The 26,738-nt window shown below is 43.7% G+C and overlaps 1 protein-coding gene across 1 annotated transcript in view; it reads right to left on the bottom strand.

The window, feature by feature from the left end:
- mta1 (metastasis associated 1) overlaps positions 1-25,676 on the bottom strand; it is a 41,645-nt gene extending 15,969 nt beyond the window's left edge. The window contains exons 1-4 of the mRNA XM_066674600.1: positions 25,349-25,676; positions 11,984-12,051; positions 11,536-11,629; positions 1,502-1,628 (exon numbers count right to left, since the gene is read on the bottom strand). Of these exons, the coding sequence (XP_066530697.1) occupies positions 1,502-1,628; positions 11,536-11,629; positions 11,984-12,051; positions 25,349-25,376 (317 nt within the window). The 5' untranslated portion in view covers positions 25,377-25,676. The remainder of the gene's footprint in view (positions 1-1,501; positions 1,629-11,535; positions 11,630-11,983; positions 12,052-25,348) is intronic.
- Between the last annotated feature and the right edge of the window lie 1,062 nt (positions 25,677-26,738).

Raw genomic sequence — 26,738 nt, 5'->3', positions numbered from 1 at the left:
CGGATATTCAGTTTTTTGGATAAATGTGGTTATTGATAAAGGCAACTCTCCACACAACACACATTCAGGATCCAGCAGTAAAAACAATGCTCTCCCCACTCCACCCATATTCAGGCACATCAACATAAAAGTCTTTGTGCAAGTGAAGCCCAAAACTCATATAAAAACAGCCTAATATGATAGAACAACACAACAAAGCGAGGGATGCCACAGTTCATTTTGTGAGCTTTGTACCTGAAATTAGAGCACCTCTGCTCAAACTGGTTAAACTGTGTATACTCTGTGGCCTTAGTTAGCGAGCTAGCGAGTGAAGCTGTACTTTGAGCCACGGCGCAGCCAGGAGAGAGGGATATTAAAACAGGGGTCGGAAGTAGATTTGGTTAATGACAACAATATACACCACCCCACACCCAGAGTATTCTAATATTCGCAGAACATCCCGGAGGAAGCTCCGAAGCCCAAAAAATGGTATTCGGGACAGCCCTACTACAAACATATGTTTTTGGACTTTGGAGTACACTTAGAAAAGTGTATTCTCTGCCCAGGACATCACCTCTTTTACGAAGAGTTTCAAGCCATGTGTGAATGCCACTGGACATTACCAGTACTCAGTTGTTCACTGTGTGATGAGCACCATATAAATCAGCAGAGATCCATCAGGAACTGTGCGATACCCACCACAACCCAAGGCTTTACAGAGGTGAACATGAGCAGGTTGAATTAGAAAGGTACCAAGTCATTGTTGATAATCACCATGTGTTCTGATACCATTCTGTAATTAGAGTTTCATTCATTTATTAGTGAATAATTTGTTCCTTTATTTTTCCTCAATATATTCGAGGATTTATTATTCATGTAAATTTAAGTTAGCGAGGTTAATGTTTTTATTAAGGATGTCATGTTTCTTGCTCTTGTCAGTTTTTCTGTAGCTTTTGTATAGTTTATGTTGATATTGGGATTATATCGTTTTGACCAAAATTAAGAAATATATCGTGATATAAATTATGGTCATATCACCCAGCCCTATCAGATCCTATGTACTAATTTATACATGACTTTGCATATTGTACGAGATAATACAAGATGACTTCACTTGTCTTTGATATTGTCATTTTGAAATTAATAATAAAAAAAAGTAAAAAATAATAACAAATAAAACAACAACAAAAATGGTTAAAAATGATCCGAATATGAGTCCGATTCCAAATCATCCCTCAGTGTGACAGGTTAAGATCTCTCCAGATATCTGTCCCCATCATTGTGGGATGTGTCATTTCACAACACAACACTGTTTACACCAGAGGATCCCCGACAGCGACTTCTGACATGTGGGAAAATAATAAACCGTCTCAGACACGTCGGCTGCTTGGAGCGGCCACCTGCGGAGCCTTTCGCTCGCATACAGAACAAAACCTCAGCAGTGACAGCGATCAAAGAGCTTCACAAGTCATCTGAAAGTGTGCCGACACAGAGGTCAGACGGTGTGTGTTAGTGTTTTTACCTGATGTGTGTAGCCGGCAGAGACTCCAGCTGTCTAGAGAGGAAGAGCTCTCGGTGTCTCAGCTGATGCTTCTGTTTTTCCGGCAGGTCTGCCATCTCGGGGTTCTCCATCTCCTCCTCCAACTCCCCTGAGGGTTAGAAGCCAGGCACAACTTCTTTAAGACATCAGGAAACTCACATTGAGGGCAAAGGTGTGACAGCAAGACTTCTTGACTTTCCAACACCATGTGAATGGCGGCACGATTACATTCAATAAAGAGTTAACACTTTCACTTCACACCATTCCCTTCAAGAAAATGTAAAGAATGGTTACTTTTTTTTTCCATTAAATATTAATCATTACCAAACATCTCAGAGTCTACTGAACATTTAAGATCCAAACTACTGACTGGACTAAGGAATTTGTGTCCAATTACACACAGTCAATCTCAATGTCTCAATGTGTTTTAGCAATAACGACAACTTGGATTAAATTTAGAAATGCACAAAAGAAAACATCAGCAGAAGGGATTTCACATGGCGCTTAATGGATCAGTATATTCAGAGGCGGAGTTTAACATATCTGCAGCCAAAAACCCAACTCAAGTCCCTGCAGTCCCCATCAGCATATAAGATGATTCTGAATGCGATTCCAGTGGTGTTCAAATAAATTAGACGCATAAACTCATATGAACGTAAGAGCCACTTCCTCGTTCAGTTCACATCCACAAACTTCAGCTCCGCTCTCCAGTAATCTCTGTTTTAGAGGAGCAGTGAGAACACGTCACTCTTACACAGTGCTACATACATGAGGTGCATGGAGTGCGGGTGCTGAGTGGAGAATGATAAGTGGAAGAGAGACTGAGGAGCAGGAGGGAAAGCCAGGGGAGAGTGGAGAGAGAGAGAGAGAGAGAGAGGGGTGAGTGAGCGTGCTCCAATTCATTTAGAGTTTCATTAGAGAGCCAGAGTGAGCCAGAGAGAGAGAGTGCGCGCATGAGCACAGGGGAGAGAGATTGAGCAAGAGAAAAGAAGAACAAAAGCAATCAAGGGATTTTCAGGGGAGGGGAAAGGGAAAAAAAAAAGGTGTGTCTAAAATCAATATGTACTAGCTCCTCTTCCTCACTCTAGCATTCTGAGCACACACTCTGGGCTCTTGCTTTTTTTCCCCCTTATCTTCAATTTTATCTTTCTTTGCAAAAAACACACATAACATAAGCCTCAGAAATCAACAGCTACACCATGCAGTACCTTGCTCAGTTTTGGCTACATGTGGAGTATTGACATCAAATATAGAGTGGTATAGAGAGAGAGAGAGAGAGAGAGAGAGAGAGAGAGAGAGAGAAAGAGAGAGAGAGAGACTGAATGAAGCAAGTCTAAGAGAGCAGAATGCTGGGATAAGTGCGGACCCTATGGTTATGAGCGGCCTGCTGCGTCCTTGAGAAAATTAGTGAGACCAGGCACAGCTCACTCACCTATAGCCACAGTCCACAGAGACAGAGACAGAGAGAGAGAGAGTGAGAGAACAGAACACCGCAGCCTATCTACTGGCACTGCACCCAGCCTATACTCTCCACAAATTGCCTCTCCATCTCACCTGTCCCAAGCAATTATCAATCATTGATGAATGAGTCACCTTACCATGCAGGCAGAGGAGGAAGAGGAGAGGAGAAGAGGAAGGAGGACCTGCCCCTTGACTCCAAAGAGAGAGGTGGAGGTTCAGGAGACAGTGGAAGGGAACAGGGAGAGGTGGTGAATTCAGTTTTCCACCGCAACTTCACAAACATATTGGCACTGTCCAAAATAGTAACTGTACCATTTTTAATTGGAAGTCAATGTAAAAAGATTTAATTTAGACCCACTTTGAAGCATCTGTGTTGGTCCATTCATCATGAAATTTTCAAACAATGTGAAGGACAGCTGCTGTTCAAATGATGTAGAAAATAAAACCCGTTTTTATTGGAATGTGACAATGTGTAATAGCACCACAGGCAATGCGCTAGGCCCCTTATAGAGGCCTTCCACCCTTAGACGCTCGCACACACTTTATTCGTTTGTGTAATGTAGAGAGATATATTTCCCACGACTAAAGATCCTAAAGATTACATGCAAAATACACTTTTATTCTTTAAACCAACAATGCATTTAGGAAACATCATGATACTAAATTGTATCAGAATCTACCAGCATCTTGGAGCATGACAGCACTGCAGTTTATCTGCTCTATTACATGCAAATGAGCTAAAAAGGGCTGGGTAATTAGCTGATGAGTTGAATCAAGGAGAGCACTAAATCCTGCAGAGCTGGAATCTGAGAACAGTGCAGCGTAGCTCGAAGGTAGTCTGTTGTTACACTTTTACATACAGTCTCTCTCCAACACGCAGACAGCTTTACTGTTACAAACACAGACACAATCAATACAACCTAACCTCAACTTAAGGTTCTCATATGAAGCACAATCTAAAACTAAAAATCCAATTTCGAATCAAAGCCATAAATACAAATTTCTCAGTATACTTTTTTTGTTAGTTCCCTTTCCCCCTGTTCTTCAGCGCTCAGGGCCCCCACAGAGCAGGTGTGATGTGGTGGTGGATCATTCTCAGCGCTGCAGTGACACTGATGTGGTGGTGTGTTAGTGTGTGTTGTGCTGGTGTAGAGTGGATCAGACACAGCAGTGGCTGCTGGAGTTTTTAAACCCTGTGTCCACTTACTGTCCACTCTGTGAGACACTCCTCCCTCGTTGGTCCACGTTGTAGCTGTAAAGTCAGAGGCAGTAGCTCATCTGTCGCTGCACAGTGTGTGTCGGTCGTCCTCTAGTCCTTCATCACAGGACACAGGACACTGTCGGCTGGATGATTTTGGTCGGTGGACTGTTCTCAGTCCAGCAGGGACACTGAGAGCTTTAAACTTCAGCCGCACTGCTGTGTCTGATCCACTCATACGAGCATGTCACTGTCACTGCAGCACTGAGAATAACCTAATAATAGTCTGCCTGCACTGTGGCTGTTCTGACCATTGAAGAACAGGATGAAAGTTGGCTAAATGGACAGTGACTCTGGGGGAGAATGCTCTGTGATTAGTGGCTTTAAAGAGAGTCTGAGATTACGCAAGTCTGATGACTCTGGCTGCGATTACCTTTGCCTGGTTCACTTTTGACCTAATTCACCAAAAGCCCACCTCTGACATTTGAAAACTTAAATTTGAGAAAGTTGTATTAACGGCTATTCATTAATTTATTTATTTTGAATAAGCACTTTTTCCTGATCAGGGCTGCGGTGGGTGTTGCAGTCAATCCACCTTAGATCGGGGCGTCCGGCGGGAACCCACGCAGACACAGGGAAAACACGCCACGCTCTCCGCAGAGGGTGACCCGAGGAGAGGATGCATCCCAGGACCCCAAGCCCCCACACAGTGCCACCATGCCACACCTCAATTAAAATACACATTTATTAAATAACGAATATGAATATAAGGTTTCTTTGTTTACTGTGACAAGTACAGATTTCAAACACTTATGTCAGTTAAGCTCCATAAAGCACTACATCTGCTTCAAGGAGATCATCTGTCTTTAAGACCCACTCAAGAGGACTCATTCTGAAAAGGTCCGGAGATGTTTAGTTAGAGTGGGATCTCCCCGAACTGAGAAATCAAGCCTGACTCTACGCAGAAATTGCATGCAACACTCCGTCAGAGTGAGGGTGGAGGCTACAGGGAGTGGTCAGTTCAGTCCAGGGCCAAGTCCCTCTCCTTCTCTGCCTCCGCACACGTGAAAACATGGCGGATGTACAGTTCAAAAAGCTTTAAGCCCCAGCAAGGAGGAGCCAGCATCACAGAGAACAAAATATTTAATCTGTGACTCACCACAGACACACACATGCAATTGTGTGTGTCTCTGTACATACACTCAAGCAAACACACTGCTGACTGAGTCTACAAACAAGCTTTAACAAGGGACAGAGGAAAGATTATGCCAGATATCCTCAGCCTGACTGAAATGTACAGGTCAAACTCATACCTTTTCTCCCATGATCCTAAAGAGAAGATCCAAAATCTCTGCACCAGGCCACAAGGAGGCCCCATCTGTTACTAGTCTTCTGTTCTGGCATTCATTTCATTTACTAGTAAAGCGTATACACCCATCAGCCATAACATTAAAACACCTTGTTTATATACTCATTGTCCACAGTCTGTGTTGATCGTCCTCTAGCCCTTTAGCAGTGGGCATAGGACGCTACTCGCAGGATGCTGTTAGCTTGGAGGATCATTCTCAGTCCTGCAGTGACACTGAGCACTGCTGTGTCTGATCCACTCGTACCAGCACAACACACACTAACACACCACCAGCAGGTCAGTATGCAGAGCAACAGATGGACTACAGTCTGCCATTGCCGATTGGGTATCACCCCTCAGCCCTACCCCTCCGTTTAGCCTTCTCAATTCTTCTTGGGAAACAGGAGTAGGGCCGAGGGGAGGACTATAAGCTTTCAAACCGAGGCGCACGCTTCAAACAAAGGGTTATGAATGCCTTGTGAATCACCAGCAAGTTGGCGTCGACAGCCTCCAAAGAAAGCCATAAACGTCAGTATTTTCTTTTTAAAAATACTACGATAACTTAGTTATTAGTCTCAGCTTAGTATTATCTCAGAATTTCCAGTTCCAACTAAAATGCTGAAGCTATTACAGTCTAGTGTCTGTGGCTACAGCCGCATTTAAGGTGGAACTAGAAGTCCATGTATAAGCAGGCTGAATTGACAATACATGATTGTGGAATGCTTTTTGTAGGCGTAATGCTAGGGTGACCAGATGTCCTCGTTTACCAACAATTTTTTCCAGGAATTTCACAAACATCCGGGATTTTGTTTTTCTAGAGCTTACATAGAATTTCGAGAAGTTTCGTTCACAAACTAGTCCCTCCCTCCCCTACTCCGCTTGGTTCGCTTGAGTGAGAAGGGGGCGTGGTGAAGTAGCCTAAAATCTTCTGATTGGACGGTCTGACTGTAGAGCTACCGTTATTGGTCGATAACCTTCTCTGTAAACATTTAATCGGTCAGTCTGCACGTCAGTAGTCCTTGTTTACGTCAGGCAAAGCTCATGTACCTACCCTCTTCTCGAGCAGCTATGCCGAAACGTAAATGTAAGTTCTCGGGTGAATTAAAAAAGAAATTCCCATGTTTTGTGTAGGAAATAAAGGTGTAAAGGACCTAAAAGCACACATAGCAAACAACGGCAGTGAGGGGCATGTCCTCATCACCCCCCCACCACCACCCCTAAGATGTGTCCTCTTTTTCACCATCTCAGATCTGGTCACGCTACGTAATGACCTTTAATTTAACTACGCTAAAGTCCAGAAGACCTGACATCAGGCCCTTGAATGGTCGTCCCTTTTCTTAAGGAAAGATTTTAACCACTAAAACTTCTAAATCAGTTCCAAGGGGCAGGGCTTAAAAATAATAAAAAAAAGGGACTCACTCTAACCCTCAAGCCTTCTTCAACTTCTCCACAACAAACACACAGACAATAAGACTGAAAGTGAGCATTGGTGGCTGACTGTGGCCTGTGTTCTGTGACCCACACCATTGCCTCTAGTCAGCTCTCTACAATGCAGTTTTGACCAAAGGAGCTGTTTGAAACAGCCAGACAGTTGTTAGACAACATGAACGAGGAGAAAATTGAAAACAGCATTGCAAAATGTTATTTTGAAAAAGAAAAGTACAGATTATTAGCTTCATTTCTCCACACCAGTTGAAAGCGACTGTGATTATCTCTGATGATTAATCTCTAAGGCCGAGCATTTTAAAGATTTTGTATCTCTAAATCATTACATTTCTTTACACTCATTACACTCTTACATTTACGAACATTCACCAGCTAAACAGTTTGTTGTGCTTAAAAGCAATAGACCTGTGTGTCGTAAATGTGTTGAGGCAGTTTATTCATTCATTCATTCATTCATTATCTGTAACCCTTTTCCAGTTCAGGGTCGCGGTGGGTCCAGAGCCTACCTGGAATCATTGGGCACAAGGCGAGAATACACCCTGGAGGGGGCGCCAGTCCTTCACAGGGCAACACAGACACACACATTCACTCACACCTACGGACACTTTTGAGTAGCCAATCCACCTACCAATGTAGGAGGAAACTGGAGCACCCAGAGGAAACCCACGCGGACAGAGGGAGAACACAACTCCTCATAGACAGTCACCCGGAGCGGGAATCGAACCCACAACCTCCAGGTCCCTGGAGCTGTGTGACTGCGACACTACCTGCTGCACCACTGTGCCGTTGGGGCAGTTTAGTAACCACTAACAGCCCGGACATTGAAATCTTGTAAGATATCCAAATGATGTATCCTTAAACTTTAACTTTAATAGTGTAAAACCACAGTGTGCAAAGACTACTCTACAGCCAGCTAAAGCTATAAAGAGTTGATCCCATTCGCGCAGTGGCACCACCCAGGCACTAACAGGGCACTGGCCAGTACAACCCCCACTGGCTGAGTGGCAGACACAGGGAGAAAACACTGAGGCAAGGACGAAACACAGGACACCCAGACTCCAGAGTGTGGTGCCCAACGCACTCTAGAAAAACCATCCACAGTGAACGGAAGAGCGCACCACCATCCTTGAAAGTTTGAATATCTGGCCACTTAAGGCCTATTCACACCGAATATGATTATTTTCACCTTTTTTAACACCGTTAACACAAGTCAGATGCGTTTTTGTCTCAACACTCAAATTACAGGAGGATGGTGAAAAGGAAATTGACTCCTTGAGTAGGAGTGAAAATCCATTTATTTATTTTAAAGCACTGAAACTAAAACGACACACACTGAACTCTCCCCATTGTCCCGAAAAACAAGAGTTCCTGCACCACTTTCAGGTGGTCAAGGTTTTTATAGTCAGCGTGTTGTTGTTTTACATAAATAATTGTCTTCTGCTACGAATAATCTTGTTGATGGCCTGATTTTAGCCCATCCGTACAATGCAGAACATAAAGAGGTTCTAATTGAAAAACTGATGCAGCGTCACAGTCATTCATTCATTATCTGTAACCCTTATCCAGTTCAGGGTCGTGGTGGGTCCAGAGCCTACCTGGAATCATTGGGCGCAAGGCAGGAGGCACCAGTCCTTCACAGGGCAACACAGACACACACACACACATTCACTCACACCTACAGACACTTTTGAGTCACCAATCCACCTACCAAGTGTTTTTGGACTGTGGGAGGAAACCCACGCAGACACAGGGAGAACACACCACACTCCGCACAGACAGTCACCCGGAGCGGGAATCGAAACCACAACCTCCAGGCCCCTGGAGCTGTGTGACTGCGACACTACCTGCTGCGCCACCGTGCCGCCCCCCCGTCAGTTTCAGATATATATAATAACACACACACACTTTTCAAAACATATTGGGCTTGGTGTGAACAGGTCTTTATTAATGTATTCTGTATGTTGATGAACTGTAGTCTTCTGATTGGGAGATGGTCATATGGGGTTTGGGGCTGGATGGAATAGGTTGTGTGTAAAAATGCTCTAAAAATAGATAAATACAGTCTCACTTTCGCAATTCTACACAGGACAGTGTTTCTAGAAAAGTGGATCAGTCATTCCTTACAGACACTAAGGTCAGAATCAGTGATCCACAATGTCCAACTGGAGCATCACTTGTTCAAACTTCTTCAGCATCTACAGGCTCAGAAGGAATTCTCTCTCTCCGCTCCCCATTTCCCCCCTCCATCTTCACTTTTCCTACTTTTTCCATGACTGTTCCCCCCCTTCCTGCCCTGTGACTCGCCTCCCCTTTCTGCTGCATGTCCTCACATTCCTCTCTGCTTCTCCCCTCCTCTTTTCTGCTTTTCCTCTCCTCTCCTCTTTTCTTCTTTCTGTTCCAAAGCAGTCAGGATGTAGCCCACACCCATGCGGTCCACAGCCATTCCCGCCGTGCATTTTTCACATATTGCAAATGTCTGAAAGTCCACGGAGGGACTGCTGGCACTGCAGAGAGGCCCACAATCCACAAACACACATATATCCACACACAAAGCAGCATACACCCACAGCAGCACCACCACCACCACACATACCACGGTCCTCCTAACTGCTTCTGTGTGGTCCACATGAACAAACATCTCCAGCGCCTCAGGATCAGACTAGGTTGCAGTGTGGGCTACGGGAGAAGTGCTCATATGTGCGCAGTCACGCAGTCAGTCACACACTCGCTCTTCTCTCTGACTTATATACGCACACATACATTCTACATTCACGCGCTGACTCCCTGCTTTCCCACTAGTGCCGCTCACAGCCACTCACAGCTCGCCTAACCCCCACACATACGAACCACACGCTGGCGAACACGATGATTTTACAGCAGCCATTTTGGAGACAGGCCCTGCTTAAAGCAAGAACGGCTGGATAATCCCAGCAGTCTCGCAGCTACCACCATGATTACATCACATTCACACTTCGCCACACGTCGGGACAGATTTGACTAACACAAAGCTACACAATGGTTTTAAAAAGTAAACCCTCTGCCATAAGATGGACATAAGTACTTTGCAAGAATGAGTTTGTCATTAGAGATGATATTTAAAGTCTTTACTGAAACTAAGAAGCTTTAACTTTTAAGAAGCTTTACTTTAACTTTCATATGTTCCTAAATAGGGCTGGACGATACGGCCAAAATTTATATCACAATATATTTCTTAATATGATCCCGATATCGATATGAACAGTATAAATCCACTGATAAACAAACAAGAAATATGACATCAAATATGACCCTATAACCTATTAATATTTCAATCATTAACTCATTAATTGTCTGTAACCCTTATCCAGTTCAGGGTCGTGGTGGGTCCTACCTGGAATCATTGGGCGCAAGGCGGGAATACACCCTGGAAGGGGCGCCAGTCCTTCACAGGGCAACACACACACACTTTTTGAGTCGCCAAACCACCTACCAACATGTGTTTTTGGACTGTGGGAGGAAACCCACACGGACACAGTGAGAACACACCAACTCCTCACAGACAGTCACTTGAAGGGGGAATCGAACCCACAACCTCCAGGTCCCTGGAGCTGTGTGACTGCGACACTACCTGCTGCGCCACTGTGCGCAATTGTGATGAACAATGAGCGTCGTTCTGTGAGAGATGTTGTAAATAACGTGTACTGAAATACTAAAAATGGGTTTAAAAGTCATATCATTGTTATATAAACATTTTTATTGCGATATATATCGATATTGTAATATTGTCCAGCACTATTCCTAAAAGACATTTAATCTCTAAAAGACATTTGAAGGATATGGGATCACTCAGAATTATCATTTTTACATTTTAGAGATTGTGCTTAAAATTCACAAAAGAATTCTTAAAAAAAAAAAAAAAAAATAACCCCAATCCAATTAAAATCCTTCTGTGCCGACACCAGACCATTCTACTGTATCAGTGCAAAATGTATAATTAACAAACTGATTCCCTGTCAATTTCCAACCATCCTTGATCACAAATCATTGCTTTCTAGATTTTTTGCAACAAATTTAATGAATAAATAAATGTCAAAGCCATATTTCTACTCACATTTTTGGGGGTGTGGTCAGTAAAAACAGGTAGAAAACACAGTATCTAACAGAATATTTCAAACTATGTCTTTAATGCAACTCCTCCTCTTTTTCAGAGAGTTGCTTTAAGATCCTTGAAGACATATGCAGGGTTATGCATGGATTCCAGCAACCCTCAGCAACTTCAGAGACGGGGCGGTCTGGAGTCATCTGTTTCTGTTACCTACATATCCTTTCAGACCCATACGTCTGAAACGAGATGAACAGGATCGTGTTTGATCTTCTAAAGATGAAAGCATTAGGAACAGTCTGATGGTCGTGTATGTTTAGGTGGAGGTCTTGAATGCTTGTTTTCTCCATTAATCTCTTTCATTAATTTTTTTTACTGTAGGTTTGAAAACCACTACATTTCTGCTGCCAGCGACTGACGATTTCTGTTGCCATCTGTGTGAACTGTGAACACTGCAGTCATTGGCCTTTTTCAGTACTTACGCGCATGTTTGTCTGCCAGTGCGATGAGTGTGGCGGAGATGTCTCTGCGTCTATAGAAACATACCACTTTAGCCTCCACGTTACCATTTGCTGTCTGTAAATAAGAGATATAGGTGTCAGCATATGCCTGCCACTAATATTTAAATGACATTATATCGCAGATATAAAATATTTCTGCTGCTCCTGAATGATACGAAGCAGACTAAAAGTGACCAGCAAGCTAGTAACATAATTAAGCCGAGTGAAGGTAAACGTAGAGGACAGCGAGGTATGGATAAAAGACAGGACTCAAAGGAGGACAAAATAAAAGCTGGAACATTTCAGCCCTGGCAGCGTTTGAAGTAGAAGCAGGTAGAAAGCATGATGCACAAAGCATTGGGCAAACGTTCTGTAGAAAGTCTGGCAACATATTCTCTTCTGCACAGCCCAACAGATTTTCATCCCTCACCTTGTTGAGTTCTTCTATTCTCCTGATCAGCAGTGGGTTACTGGAAGAGTTTTCAAAGTAAACATAATCTGTGGGGAGAGAAAGAGAACAGTCATCAGTGACAGTGCACAGGCAGCTCACCAGAACTTTGCAGTTTCTCCTGCTGAGAGCTGCAGGCAATTTTCTGTGACAGACGTGGATTCGATCCACAAATTCTTTACAATTATCAACATAATGGCTGCACTGGCCTGTGCTCCTGAAGCGAGCAGCACCAAACCGAACTCTACCACTGTGACTCCAGTTCAGATTCGAGCTGTATGACATTATCTGCAAGCAGCAGCTCTCAAAGCGGCAACATAGCTGCACTCCTACATTTAAAACGTCTTGCACACATCGGTCAAGCAAGTTACTTGAGTTCAGAGACTCCAAGGATATTCTAGGTGCCTTAAAACACACAAAATTTTATTTTACTGATCCGTATCAGCTGTATTGAGCTCGATCTGAAGGCGACAAGTTCACACTCCCGCCTCTTCCTGCAGCACGCTTCGTAAACGATGCCGTGATCTGACTCTGCTGGCCACCGTAGCGGACACGCACTCCTGTTCCGCAAACACCCACGAGTCAGATTCAGAGCTGGAGCGTGAGGGCACGTGATTAGAGTCGCCAACTGTCCCGCGTTTAAAAATATATTGTGATATAAATTTCGGTCGTATCGTCCAGCTCTAGTACAATATTGTCCACTATATTTAAGAACGTTATAAATTTACTTGTAATAAAATGTACAGCAGTGGTTTTAAAGTCCAGTTGTGATCTCTGAAAGTACATTACATTCTCCCCTACTGAAGGAAAAGTGAATATATTTAAGCCTTCATTACAGAACTACAAATCTACAATTAATGTAGAAAATAAATAGTACATTTATAAAGCTTAACTAAAAGTACTGAATATATCCCTTTGAGGGTCCCACCACAGTGAGTTTGCCTGAGAGTATAAGAAAAGAGAAGCACTAAATATTCAAAATGCACATCAAGTCGTGACCACAGTTACAGAGAATATCTGATGAGTGATATAAGAACCAACAGCATGTGCTAGAATCCATTTGTAACCATTAGGCTCCACGAACACCTCGTTCTCTTGTACTCCTCTTTCAACCTTCATTCTCATTTCTGCTCCCCTTTCCCCTCGTCTCTGAGCATGTGTGCGCGCTCCTGGCCTCGCTCCAGGCCGTGTGGGCTGAGTGCAGGCTTACGGCTCAGTGGGACGTCCCTGCAGGCCTCAGGCTTGGTGGGGTGCCTGGTCTTAACCCTGTGTGAGCCAGGGCCTCTGGCAGATTACACCCCACACATGGTGGGCTGCATGCATTCGCACATGCGCACGTACCCTGCACCTCTCGGTAGTAACGTTCACCCTCCGAGACAGAGAAATGAGCCTGGGGACGCGGCCAAATAAACATATCCACACACATCCAAACACTACGTCCGCCTGGATGATCGCTCGAATCGGTCTTTTCATGCTTCCAAGGAAAACGGTCTATGACGGGGGAATTTAAGTCACTTTATGCTGTTAGCAGTCGATCGGGGAGGTGGGGGGGGGGCTGTCCCATAAAGCAGGATTTATGAGTTAGATACATAACCAAAGCCCAGAATTGAGGACTGTCCAATAGTAAAATCCCTCAGCTCTTTTCTTACAGAAAGCTTTTGACTTGAGGCTTTAGTTATCAGGCTAAACTGTGAAATCCTGCAAAACACCCTCCATGTTCCTGTGGCAGAAGACAAAGCAGCACTGATGGGTGCGTCAGGTTTACTGAGTGTAGTTTTAATCAAAGCCTATACAAGCAGGAAACAGATGCTGCATTCAAATGTGAGAGTGATATTTACATTGCATAGAGCAGACATCCAAAGCTGATATCAGTGAAATATTGTTTATTTTCCTCTTTTTTTAATCTTTGAAGAAGACATTCTCAGCCTTTACCACAGTGGAACACAGTTCTGGTTCTTAATGAAACGTCTGTGACCTGCTTTGGTCCAAACCCCCCAGCAGCGTTCTCCCCCTGTCTAAACAGCCCTGTTCAGAACGCCCACTTTCAGCGCCTGTTCCTTTAAATGAAAATGAGCCGCTCGCTGTTCGCCCCGACCCCGAGTGCACGGCAGTGAAGAGCGTTTTTAGACGTTTTTGCTCATTTTTTTTCTTCTCCGTTCTTGTTTTCTCAGTTTTTACTCAGTGCTCCTATGTCTCTCTGCTCGTGGGTCCAGCGCTGTGATTGGACAGACTCAGACAAGGGGGCGGGGCGATTCTAAAGTTTCCACACTTGACGTCAGAAGTGGAGCAGAATCAGAACGGCTCGTTTTACCCCATGGTTTCAGACTTACGCAGCGCACAGAAAACCAACTGGGTGGTCTTGTTTAACAGTGTGTGTGTTGGTGGGCTCCAGATCCTCTAATTTATGTGTACTTCCAATGAACAACTGAGTTTTTTTTTCATATGTCCCCTTTAAATGAGATTGTGTATATTCCTACACCTAGGTTCTACACACACACGGAAATTCGGAACTGATGCTGATGGAGAATACCCACCCCCCCTCTATCTGGTTTAGCATTGCTTAGAAACGAGCTTTGCTCCAGTATTTTAGGTTTAAAAAAAATATCCCCATTTCTATAACTGATTTATTCTGGTTAGGGTCACGGTCCTGGGCTGGTCCATGTTTACAAACATATATAAAATGACTGAAACAAAGTAGCCCAAAATCACCTTAAATATTCTGTACCTCTGAAGCACAAAAGCAGTACAGACATAGGCACCATTTGCACATCAACTCACTTTAACTCTCTATACGAAACACAAGGGACACTTGTAATGTCAAACAAATTCTATTTTAAAGTTACTGCGCTTGTATATTTTGAGAAAATAAATTTAAAAAACAAAAGCTATAGTGGCACACAGTGGTTACAGACTATGACCAAATGAACATTTACAACAAACGAAAACATGTGCACACAGAGGATATGCATCAACATGAACTCAAAAGGTCTGTTTTGCCTCAAATGGCGGTCCAGAGAGTTCGAGACTGAGACACTGTGCAGACGGCACCTCTCTGCTGCTTTTTTTTAATGAGCACAACTTCTACCCTAGGCCTCGAGGACTCGAGCAAAACCCGACATGGACTAGTGTGAGCGCAAGAGTCTCCAGAGGCCTGTGTGGCACATGCTGAGGAGCTACAGAAGACCCGGAGGCAATGCCACTCTGTCTCTCATGGCTTTCCATGCCAGCCCTCCCACAGTCCCTGCCTGTCTGTCTGTCTGTCTGCCTGCGCCCACATAGCTCCACTCCACACCCCCCCCCCCCCCTCAACCCCCCACCACTGCCGGGCACAACCAATCAGCACAAACCACAGCCTGTGACGTCAGAGTGCAGTCGAATTTCCTGTGATCCAATCTAAGCACGTTGCTGAGCCGCTGACGGAGAGACCGACAGACTGAGTATAGCCAGGGCAGAGGAAGAGAAAGACACAATGGAAGGGAGACACATCAACATGGTGCGACATCTGTAGAATGAGTGGAGAAAAAACATTTAAATAAATAAATAAAATAAATAAATAAACTTTATTCAAACACAGAGATTTGGACATAAAAAGAGGGGGAAGACGCAGTGCCTGAGGCACAACAAAACAGAATATTGATGGAGAGAGACAGAGAGAGAACTGCACCTTCTCCTCCACTGCCAAAAATTCTGAATTATTCATGAAAATTTCACCCAAAAACTTAAAAACCATCCACCAAATCTGGAAATTCTGACTCAATCAGAATTATTACAAATCCTACTCAGCAAAGGACACACAGCGCCTCTCGCCGCCAAAAGACAGTGAGCAACACCCCCCCCCCACACACACACACACTACCACCACCCCACACACACACACAGAACTATCCCCCCACCTTTAACACTCTAAATAAGAATGTAAATACTTAGTAACGTATTCACTTAATACTTCACGAATTTATTTAATAATATTTATTCAATAACATTTATTCAATAATATTTTATCATTGCTTTTTTTATTTGATTGTCTGATTTTATTATTATCTATTATCATTTTATATTTATTTTATTTGGTTGATTAATTGGTGATAATATGCTTAATTACATAATTACTCCATTAATTAATTGTTTTCCAAAATATATAAAAATATGTTTAGTTCGGCATCAGTTACTAAAACAGTCATGTCAATAAACCAAGCTGAACTGAACTGAGAGAGAGAGAGAGAAACTGAGACAAAGAGACCAAGAGATACAGAGAGAAAGACAGAGATAGAGAGTAATACACAGAGAGAGAGAGAAACAGAGACAGAGAGAGAGAGTGATACAGAAAGAGAGAGATAGAGACACAGACAGACACAAAGAGAGAGAGAGACAGACACAGAGACATACACAAAGAGACAGAGGTACAGAGAAAGAGAGAGAGAGATACAGAAAGAGACCGAGATAGAGACACAAAGACAGAGATACAGAGTGAGAGAGAGACAGAAATATAGAGATACAGAGATAGAGACACAGAGAGAGAGAGAGAGAGAGACAGACAGACAAAGACAGAGACACAGAGAGAGTGAGAGAGAGATACAGAAAGAGACAGAGAGATAGAAACACAGAAAGAGAGAGAGAGACAAAGACAGGCACAGAGAGAGAGAGTGAGACAGATAGAGACACAAACAGAGAGAAAGAGAGAGAACGACAGAGACACAGACAGACATCAACACTTCCCTGGCCTGGCCACAGACTGCACAGGTCTAAGTGAACATACTGCGTTCAATACCCACTTCAGGACATCCATTACAATGGTAATCAGCTAATTTAAGCTTATGTTCCCATATATATATAAACTTTTAGGGTTTCTCTTACACTCTCCTCTTCTTCTTTAAAACATCCCTACACTCCATTAGTTGCTTCACCCTCCTCACTCTTCACCCTGTTAAACCACAAGCTGAGTATTTAGTCAACACTGTATTCCCCACACACACGCACACACACACACACCCTGACGCATGCTCTCACCGTTGCACATACAGTAGATCTCGAAGTACAAAAACAAAAAGTAGTGGGATGGGGGAACTACATGAGCCGATATGATATGAACAAGTGGAAACTTAAACTGACAGCCTCGGATTATCAAGGGCCAAATCGACTTATTAAGAGTCTCTGCCAGCACAAGAACTATTGAATAAATGATAAAGATGCTGTTTCAACTGTCAATCACCCAAGTGTACTGGTGAGATAACTGCTGTTAGGGAGGGGCTGTGGGAAGGGTGGGCACTGGGCAGAGCATCCTGGCCCTGATGCTCCATTTGGCAGTCAGCAGCCTGCAATTTCGCACGCAGCATGCCAATCGTCACCCTTGCACTCGTCAGACCTCTGAAAATCCTCACACGCACAAGGGATGCGATCATTAGTCTTCAACAGGGTTGGCTACAAACGAGCGACATGATTTTTACTAAAAAAGAGAAACAAAACAAAGCAAAACCAAACAAAACTGACCTGACAAATACACACTACTACGTTCATGTGATACACAGTCATCATCCTCCAGCAGACCACCGTACATTACTGGAAACACTGCAGGACAAATAGCTGTTTTGTTGTACCATAAACAAATTGTCAAACAGCTGGAACTGGGAAAAGCAAAAGAGAAAAACCCGACAACCCAATGATCTGTGCTGCTGGACCTCTCAAATCAACAGCTTCTCTGTGAATCCAACACCTCCCTGTGTTATTTTATTATTTATTTTTTTTAAAAACAGAAATCTAAAAGTTCAGGAGGTGAGCCAAACTCATTTTAACCATGTGTTATGTGAGGTATACAAATACATTTTAAAGCATCTCTTACATAGAATTTGAATTCAAAATGCAAACATTCTCCTACTCTTTTTGCCATTTTATGGTAACTGTTCATTGTCTGTAAGCATCACTGGGCACAATGCACGAACATACTCTGGAGGGGCGCCAGTCCTTCATAGGGCAATTCAGAACATGCACTCACACCTATGGACACATTTGTGTCGCCAACATGTGTTTTTGGAGCGTGCGAGGAAACCGGAGCTCTCAGAGTAAACCCATGCAGACACAGGGAGAACACACCTCACAGACAGTCACCCGGAGCGGGACTCGAACCCACAACCACCAGGTCCCTGGAGCTGTGCTGTCCTGTGGTAGCTGTTGTATACCATTAAAAAATGGTATACATTATTTTATCCAACAAAGAAATAATCTAAAAGTAAAAAGAATTTATCGGTCACTGTGTTCGAGTTCCCTCAGGAAAAAAAAGCACAGCGACAGCTTGTTCTTGGGGATAATAACTGTATCCAAAAGTATTTTAAGATGGTGATTTCAGTCCCTCTCCAACTCATTTTGTCATTATTCATCATAATACTACAGTTAGCTTTGATATAACTGGAATCTTTTATTTGCTAAGTATCTAAAAAGATCTTAAAGATGACTTGTGGTATGCAAAGTTATTAACAATTATATACACCATATTTATTAGAATGCACAGGAAAACTCGAGCAATTGGTTGTTGTACGACTCGAAGTACATAGTCAAGAAGAGACGTACTGCATTTAAGGACTAGAATAAATGCACCTTTTTGAGTTAAAGGTAAGTTTCAAATCCCCGTGCTGCAGTTTTTGTTCTTACATTATCAACAATGTTAACATCTCAACGGACCAATCAGAGGCAGCCAGACCCTGCAACAAGGATATGACCATAGCCACAACTGAGTGACCATCCGGTGCTTTACATTCTGTGCTCAGAATTACAGCCAGATCTCCTTCGTGTTTGCTGTAAACACAGGCCTAGACCATGCAATTAGCCATGCTCCCCTCCCCCAGCTGCATTACAGGTATTAACCCTGCGAATTGACCAGGTGTAAATAGAGTCTAAGGAGTAGAGAGAGAGAGAGAGAGAGAGAGAAAGAGAATATTGCACAGACAATTCAACACCGATAGGACGGCTAGGCAGGTGGTAAGCTACTCTCATTTTTACAGCTTTCAGGGTCAGCAGGTGAACAATGAACAGGACGGTCTCATGAGCAGAGAACAGTCTGCAGCTGCAAACACTTCTCATTTTCCACTGGCCCAAAGTTGCATGTGGCCCAACACTCCACTCCCCACCACAGGTCTGTGAACTGCAATCCTGCACACTTCAATTATTTCTGCATTTTACCACGGTGGTCTCCTTGGGGCTTTATTTTGACACAGTCAACTCTGCTCTGGAGTTTTGAGAAGAGCTTCGACTCTAGAGAGAAGGCAAACAAAGCCAAGAAAGCACAATGAGGGCTGCGAGAGGAAATTCCGCCAGGCTACCTTTGCCATGGTGTGCAGGGAAGACAAAGAAGAACAGAGAGCACTCAGACAGGCTTTGTCTCCACTCCACAAGGCATTGTTTTTCCAATGCTTGCTCTGCATTCAAACGCAAAGCTTCAACATTCAGGAGGAGAAGTGTGGCTTTGTGTGGCTCAGATCTACCTTGGGCATCTCCACTAACTCAGCATCGAGGGTGGAGGCAACCACAACAATGCTTTTTTCAAGAATAAAGCACTCACTCACTCCCTCACTTCAGCTCAGCTCTACAATTAGTGGTATATTAATCATTATTAGCAATTTTGGGCTCTGCAATATGCTAATCTCAAAAGGTGGTAATTAATGCATCCATTTAGTTGTACACCCACTGCATCAAAATCAAGCGTTTGTAGTAGTGGTAAACAACATTACTCACAAGCACAGCGTCTGAGTTTTTAAGAAACCAGCACCGATGTTCGGACCCACACTTTCCTAGAAACAGTATGAAATCCTATGATCGCTCTGCAGTTTGACACACAGCAGGCGCATCCACAGCACGTCCTCTGTAAATGGGCGTGAAATACTACAGAGAATGCCTAATGTGTAGGCCTTATTAATGCTATTTTAAAGGAAACATATTCAAAAAAGGGTTCCAGAGCCGGTTCAAACCCCACAGCAGTGTTCTCCCCCTGTGTAAACAGCCCTGTTCAGAACGCCATTTTCAGCGGCTGTTCCTTTAAATGATAATGAGCCGCTCGCTGTTCACCCCGACCCTGAGCGCACAGCAGTGAGGAGCAGAAGCTCTGGTTTTTAGACACTCTCGCTTGGTTCCCTTATTTCTCTGCGCTCTTTGTGTCCGTTTTGCTGTGTTTGACCTCATCTTTGCGCTCTCACATAAACGCGGGTCCAGCGAGGGAGCGGGGCAATTCTAAAGTCACTCGACGTCAGAAGTGGAGAACAAACAGAACGACTCGTTCTACCCCATGTTTTCTGACTTAGGCAGCGCACAGAAATTGATTTGGGTGGGGGGAGGGAGCCTTGTTTCACAGTGTGTGGGCTGGTGGGCTCTAGATTCACACATTAACGTGAACACACACTGAACAAGTGATTTTTCCAAGCCACATCAAACATTTGGCAATGAATATCTGGATTACAGCTCATTTGCATATTATGTTCTACTGTAATGAGTACCATGAGCGCTAATAATATGGTAATACATAGTTTATAGTGTTTAAGCATGATTTTACTGGTCTTCACTGTGGTTTACTACTGAAATCTGAAGACCTTGTTAGTACAATGCTGCACTGGTGTAGGAAAAAGCATCCAGGCAGAAGCGGGACAGAAGACGTCGATATGTATCAGGTGTTGCAGAGGCTGAAGGTACAGAAGTCCATAGAGGTTCTCTGCTGGTCTGAGAGCCTGAGGCCATTTTCAGCCTCAGCTGCACAGGATGGTGCAAATACTGGAAAGAAGAGTGCAAGTGCAGTCCCAAGCCACAACATGATCCTTTTCCAAGCCTTCACTGAAATATATATATAATCACCGCTGTCCGATGAAAAACATGCATCTCCATTATTGTCAACTTTTAATTTACTACATCATTTGAACACAGCAGATTTCCTACACACTGTGTGACAATTTCATGATATTGAACGGACCAATAGAAATGCTCCAAACTTACTTGAACTTCCACTGAAAGTTAAGGTTCATACCTCCTGTAAATTTACTGTTTTGGAGATACATATTTTCCATTGGACAGTGATGATATTCACATACGGTCAAAGTCACAGTGATAGACATCCACCATGAAACCATTAATCTATGCTCTAAATCCAAACATCTCCAGGCATTCATTTATGATGAGCCCATTGCTGACACTGGGGTTCAATTGTGATAATTTGTCGTAGTGAAGGCGCACAATTAAAGACGTTTGGGGCGAGCTGAAGTGCTGCCAACGAAGAACAAAATCGCACCTGAGCTCAGTAACACTCCAATACCCAGGAGTAGGGACTGATACTGCAGCAAAGTGATAGATATTCCCTGTTAATGGCTTTGATATCAGAATCACACCTAGATGCAGCTAGTGTATATGGGCTTTTGGATATTCTAGATGAAAAGGTAGTATGAAAATATCTGAAGCCATTTAGATGAATTTACAGTTGAAAGTATTGAAGAGAACGCTACACAGCACTGAACACCATCGCGCCTTATTTCTGAGGATGTGATGCTGTGTAATTCTGTCGGGCAGAAAAACAGTACACAGACCAAAAGTCATTCAAACCTTACTTTCAAATGGCACTTTTTGAAAACTTATGGCACTTATGGTCGCTATTCACCTCAACTTTACACGGTTAGAGTTAGTGTGAGGGGTAAGGGTAACTTTTTTTTTGTTAGCAACTCAGAGTAGGGACTAAACCGTGGTGTGTAAACCTTGCAGAGCGCTGATTGTCCCCAGAGATTCGTCACTCTACGCCACGCAACGCAGACGACCAGCACCAACTCTCCAAAAAAAACTCCAGCTGCAGCAGAGATCACGTTTGTTTTTATCCAACTCACGACGGCAGCTCGTAAAATTACGCCGTGGTCTTTTGAAGAGGGTTAAACGCTCTTTGGATCAAAAGAATCCAGCAAGAGCTGGACATTGCAACAAGGAAGGACAAACTTAACTGATCTGTCAGAACTGATGACGGAGCTGTGTTCAGTCCCAAACAACAACAACACGCCAATACACCATGAGTAAACAATGCTCAACGTTTTCTCTGTTGTGGTTTTACAAAGCCCGCTGTTCCTTTTAGAGATTTGTGCCGTCACTAGCTACACTGGCAACACTGCAATGGAAACACTGCAATGCCAGGGACCAAGTCCCAAAAAAGCCAGTAGAGCCGAGTAGAGTTGAATAGAACAGGTACCATGCTGTGTAAAAGTTCCAAAATACATTTGCATCTCAATGGGGTTCATTTATTTCTGTCCCTGCTTCATCACACCAACACTCATAACACAACACACTCATTATAAAAACTGAGACAGGGAGCAAGTACGTACATCAGTCCTGAGACGAAGACAGGCAGCAGATGGAAGTGCTGTGGTCTCACCCGAGTCTGAAGTGAAACTCGCTTATGTTACAGGTAAGTCATATTCTCCAAAGTATTAACTGCATTTTGACTGACTGTCAGTGGTGTACATCCATTTGTTTATAAATGTGCGAATCAGGAAAACAGTTCAGTCAGCATTAGCCCCGCTGCTAGCCTACCATCTAACCTACCATCAAAACCCATGTGTGCAATGACGTTCAATATTTAATACACTGTGTCGCTACCCGATCTGTGTCCCCGGCCCCGTTTGGAGTGTATATGCGTACAGTGTGTCACATTTTACGGTGCTGCCAAGTACCACGTATGAGGGGTATTTTATGAAGGCTTTATTCACGTTAGCTCAAATTTTAAACAGTTTTTACTCAACTTTAATGGAAGCGGTTTGTTGTAGCTTTCACAGACTAACTGTGGGACATGCCCTGTGTGTGTGTGTGTGAGAGAGAGAGAGAGAGAGAGAGAGAGAGAGAGAGAGAGAGAGAGAGAGAGAGAGAGCTGGCTAAAGCAACAAGTTAGATTTAGTTAGTCTAGTTAGGCTGACTAAGGCAACCAAGTTAGTTTAATAGCATTTCTATCCTTTGGTAAAGAAGTCAATACAGAACATGGTACTGTCTTTGGATGTGTATCATTCAGAGCATTCAATGCACAATATATCCTTGACTGATATGTTATTTGCCGATATATATTACAACTGACAACTGCGCATATGCACTGATACCTGTAACTACACAGCTATGCCTGCCGTGTGGACGTTTCTGTAGAGAACAAGCTCTGGGAGTAAATCTCTCCTTTGCTACAAAGGATGTTGGTATTTGTTGCCGGTTTGAGGGTAAAACTAATGCGAAGTGTCTGATTTTCAAAGAGCGGGGTAAAAAACACATGCACACTGCAGGTTAAACTACAGGGAATGGTGCTGCTCTAATTAGCGCCCCTCTGGAAACTATTCATGTGGAACCGTCAAATAATCTTGTATTAAAGTATCAATGAACTACTCCTAATTAACTTAAATATAAAATTAAAAATGTACAGAACTGTACAAATACTGAAGAAAAGGGTTGTCCTATGAAAACGCATAATAAAAAGATTTGTTTTGTTTTAATCTAAAGTACGTAGATAAAATGATATAATTAATATCAGTATCAGCTACACCAAAGTGCTCATTATTGGTTAGTCATATCAGCCCCAAAAAAAATCAACATCCGTGCATTTCAACCAATTACCCACGACTGATCACGTTCTCTTCATAACGGCACACGCAGTTGGTCAGTGTTCTTTAAGTACTGACCCTATCTACATTCTGCTCAGATGAACACAGGGTTAAAGCTGCACGTAGTCATATATTGCAATATGAAAAACTACAGGGATTTCCAGTAGAGTCGTTGAGCAGCTCTGTCTGGAAAGAGTGAATCACTCTAAGATAATGGGGATTTTGAAAAGGGGGGCAACTGCACAGAAATAAAAGAAAATACAAAACTGAAAGTGACTTTTACCCTGAACTTTTATACTGTTTCTGAGTGGGAACCATTCTGCGCTGAAGTGCAACACTGTCCAGTTGGTTTTAGCGCAGCACACACAGAAGCAGGAGAACGTTGGGTGAGTCTTTACGAAGTTATATTGTGGAGGGAAAGGATACACAAACAACAGCCGAAACATTAGAATTACCTCCTTGTTTCTATAATCACTGTCTAGTTTATCAGCTCCTCTGACCAAACAAGCACTTTGTCACTCTATAATCACAGACAGTAGTACTTCTGTTGATCTGCATACTCTACTTGCCCACGTTCATGTTGTACTTCAGTGGTCATGATTGGGTGCTGGACTGACGTGACGGTGGTGTGTTAGTGTGTGTTGTGCTGGTGCGAGTGGATCAGACACAGCAGTGCTGCTGGATTTTTTAAACCCCTCTGTGTCTGGACTGAGAACAGCCCTCCGACCAAAAACATCCAGCCGACAGCGTCCTGTGTCACTGATGAAGGACTAGAGGACGACCGACACACACTATGTAGCGACAGATGAGCTACTGCCTCTGACTTTACATCTACAAGGTGGACCAATGAGGGAGGAGTGTCTCACAGAGTGGACAGTGAGTGGACACAAGGTTTAAAAGCTCCAGCAGCCACTGCTGTGTCTGATCCACTCGCAACAGCACAACACACACTAACACACCACCACCACATCAGTGTCACTGCAGCGCTGAGAATGCTCCACCTCTGAAATCATAGCCTAAAGTATCAAAAAACAGGGAGAAAATGGGCTTAGAAAGTACACAGAACCAAAGAGGGTCTACATTCTGTAATTGAGGAACTAAAGTGCACCTGTATGGTCAGTGGAGCAAATCAAATGGACAATAAGTGTGATGCTATGGTTGATTGTTGCTTAGGAATATACTCCAAAAGGCTGACTTAGCCTCATCTTACTCCCCGCGGTGGAAACCACTTCTATCCAACTTTTCTTTAACTTGAACTTAAAGTTACTTCACGTCATTGAGAAGTGCCACCTGGGGAGAGGCGTAAGACATTTTAAGAGTATTTACAAACCTCCCTGAAGGCAGCTCGGCTCGTGTTTATTCACCGGAGGAACGGCGAGGCGCTCTCCGAGGCGGAGTAACATCGTTCTTTAACTTTATAAAGCTTGAAAACGCCATAAAATAAGTAAACGCCGATTCCTTAAACCTGAACGAGACCACAGAGCAGCTACAGAGAAGCGCTAACGCACACGAGCACGGAGAAAGTGTCCGGAATAAGCCTCGGAGGGGTCTGGAAAGTGGGGTCCTGGGTCTTCACCCCGCTCCTCACCATCATCTTCCTCAGGCTCTCGCTCATGAGGCAACTGAGCTTTAAGAAATGAAGAGGAAGGACAGAGCAGGCGGGCTAGTGCTCAGCGCAACAAAATAACGTAAATGAGGCCGAGGCGAAGGGAGGGGAAAGAGAGAGATAGACAGCGAGAGGGAAAGCAAAAAAGGCGCTGAGTACCTCCGACCCGGTACATGTTGGCTGCCATGTCCGCCCCCGCTCTGGAGCTCCAGGTGAACGGCTCTCTCTCTCCTCCGCCGCCGACAACACTGAGCACCAAGCGCTGGAAAATGGAGGACTGATCAATACGGAGCAGTCAACGGGTCTTAAAGAGACAGGCGCCCATTTCTGAAACGTCCCCCCCCACCTCCCTCCTTCTCGGTCCTCTCTGCGCGGTTAGTTTCAGGAGGTCGCGGGGAAGCGAGAAGGAAGGGAACAAAGCCGGGTGGCCAGAAAGAATGAGAGGAGGGGGACGAGAAAAAGAAGGAGAGAGAAACTGGGGTTAGGAGGGAGGAGGAGAGGAGAAGGAAGGAGGAGAGAGGAGAGAGAGGGAGCATCACCGTCCAACTCAGTCTCCGCCTCCTTCAGAAAGACCCAAACAATCCCTGTTGTGCTACTTCAGACCCACTAGAGGCAAAACAACAGAGTAAACAACTGTTGCTCTCAGATTGGAAACACACACTTTGAACAAAGGCAAAGGAGATCCATATCTATACGTGCAGGACTTTTAAGTTTGGAAAGATTAAACTTAAACCCAAAACCGAACCCCTTGTCTGCTGGGCTTAAGTTATCTGGCTAACAGCCCTTTTATAAGCTAGCAGGTGTTCCAACATAAATCCAGGGATTTGGCTCGTTAGTGTGTGTGTGTGTGGTTGGGTTTAGTCCTGTTATTGTGTGTGTATGCGGTGTTTAGAATTGTTAGCATGTAGTGCTGTTCCTTCTAGTGTGAGTGTGTGTGTGGTGTTTGGACTTGTTAGTGTGTGGTGGTGTTCATTTTAGTGTGTGTGTAGTGTTTAGTCTTGTTGGCGTGTGGTGGTGTTTCTTTTAATGTGTGTGTTATGTTCATTTTAGTGTGTGTGTAGTGTTTAGTCTTGTTAGCGTGTGGTGGTGTTCCTTTTAGAGTATGTGTATGTTGTTTAGTCTTGTTAGTGTGTGTGTGGTGTTTAGTCTTGTTGGTGTGTGGTGGTGTTTCTTTTCATGGGTGTGTGGTGTTCATTTTAGTGTGTGTGTAGTGTTTTGTCTTGTTAGCGTGTGGTGGTGTTCATTTTAGTGTGTGTGTGTGTAGTGTTTAATCTTGTTAGCATGTGGTGGTGTTCATTTTAGTGTGTGTGTGTGTGTGTAGTGTTTAGTCTTGTTAGCGTGTGGTGGTGTTCATTTTAGTGTGTGTGTGTGGTGTTTGGACTTGTTAGCATGTGGTGGTTTTCCTTTTAGTGTGTGTGTGTAGTGTTTAGTCTTGTTAGCGTGTGGTGGTGTTCATTTTAGTGTGTGTGTGTAGTGTTTAGTCTTGTTAGCATGTGTGTATGTGGTGTGTAGTCATTAATGTGTGTGGTGTTTTTTACGTTAGAAGTCA

This window comes from Hoplias malabaricus, chromosome 1 (assembly GCF_029633855.1).
Source record: "Hoplias malabaricus isolate fHopMal1 chromosome 1, fHopMal1.hap1, whole genome shotgun sequence".
Classification (NCBI taxonomy): Eukaryota; Metazoa; Chordata; class Actinopteri; order Characiformes; family Erythrinidae; genus Hoplias; species Hoplias malabaricus.
Note: the sequence above shows the minus strand (reverse complement) of the source record. Positions and strands in the feature narration are given on the sequence as shown.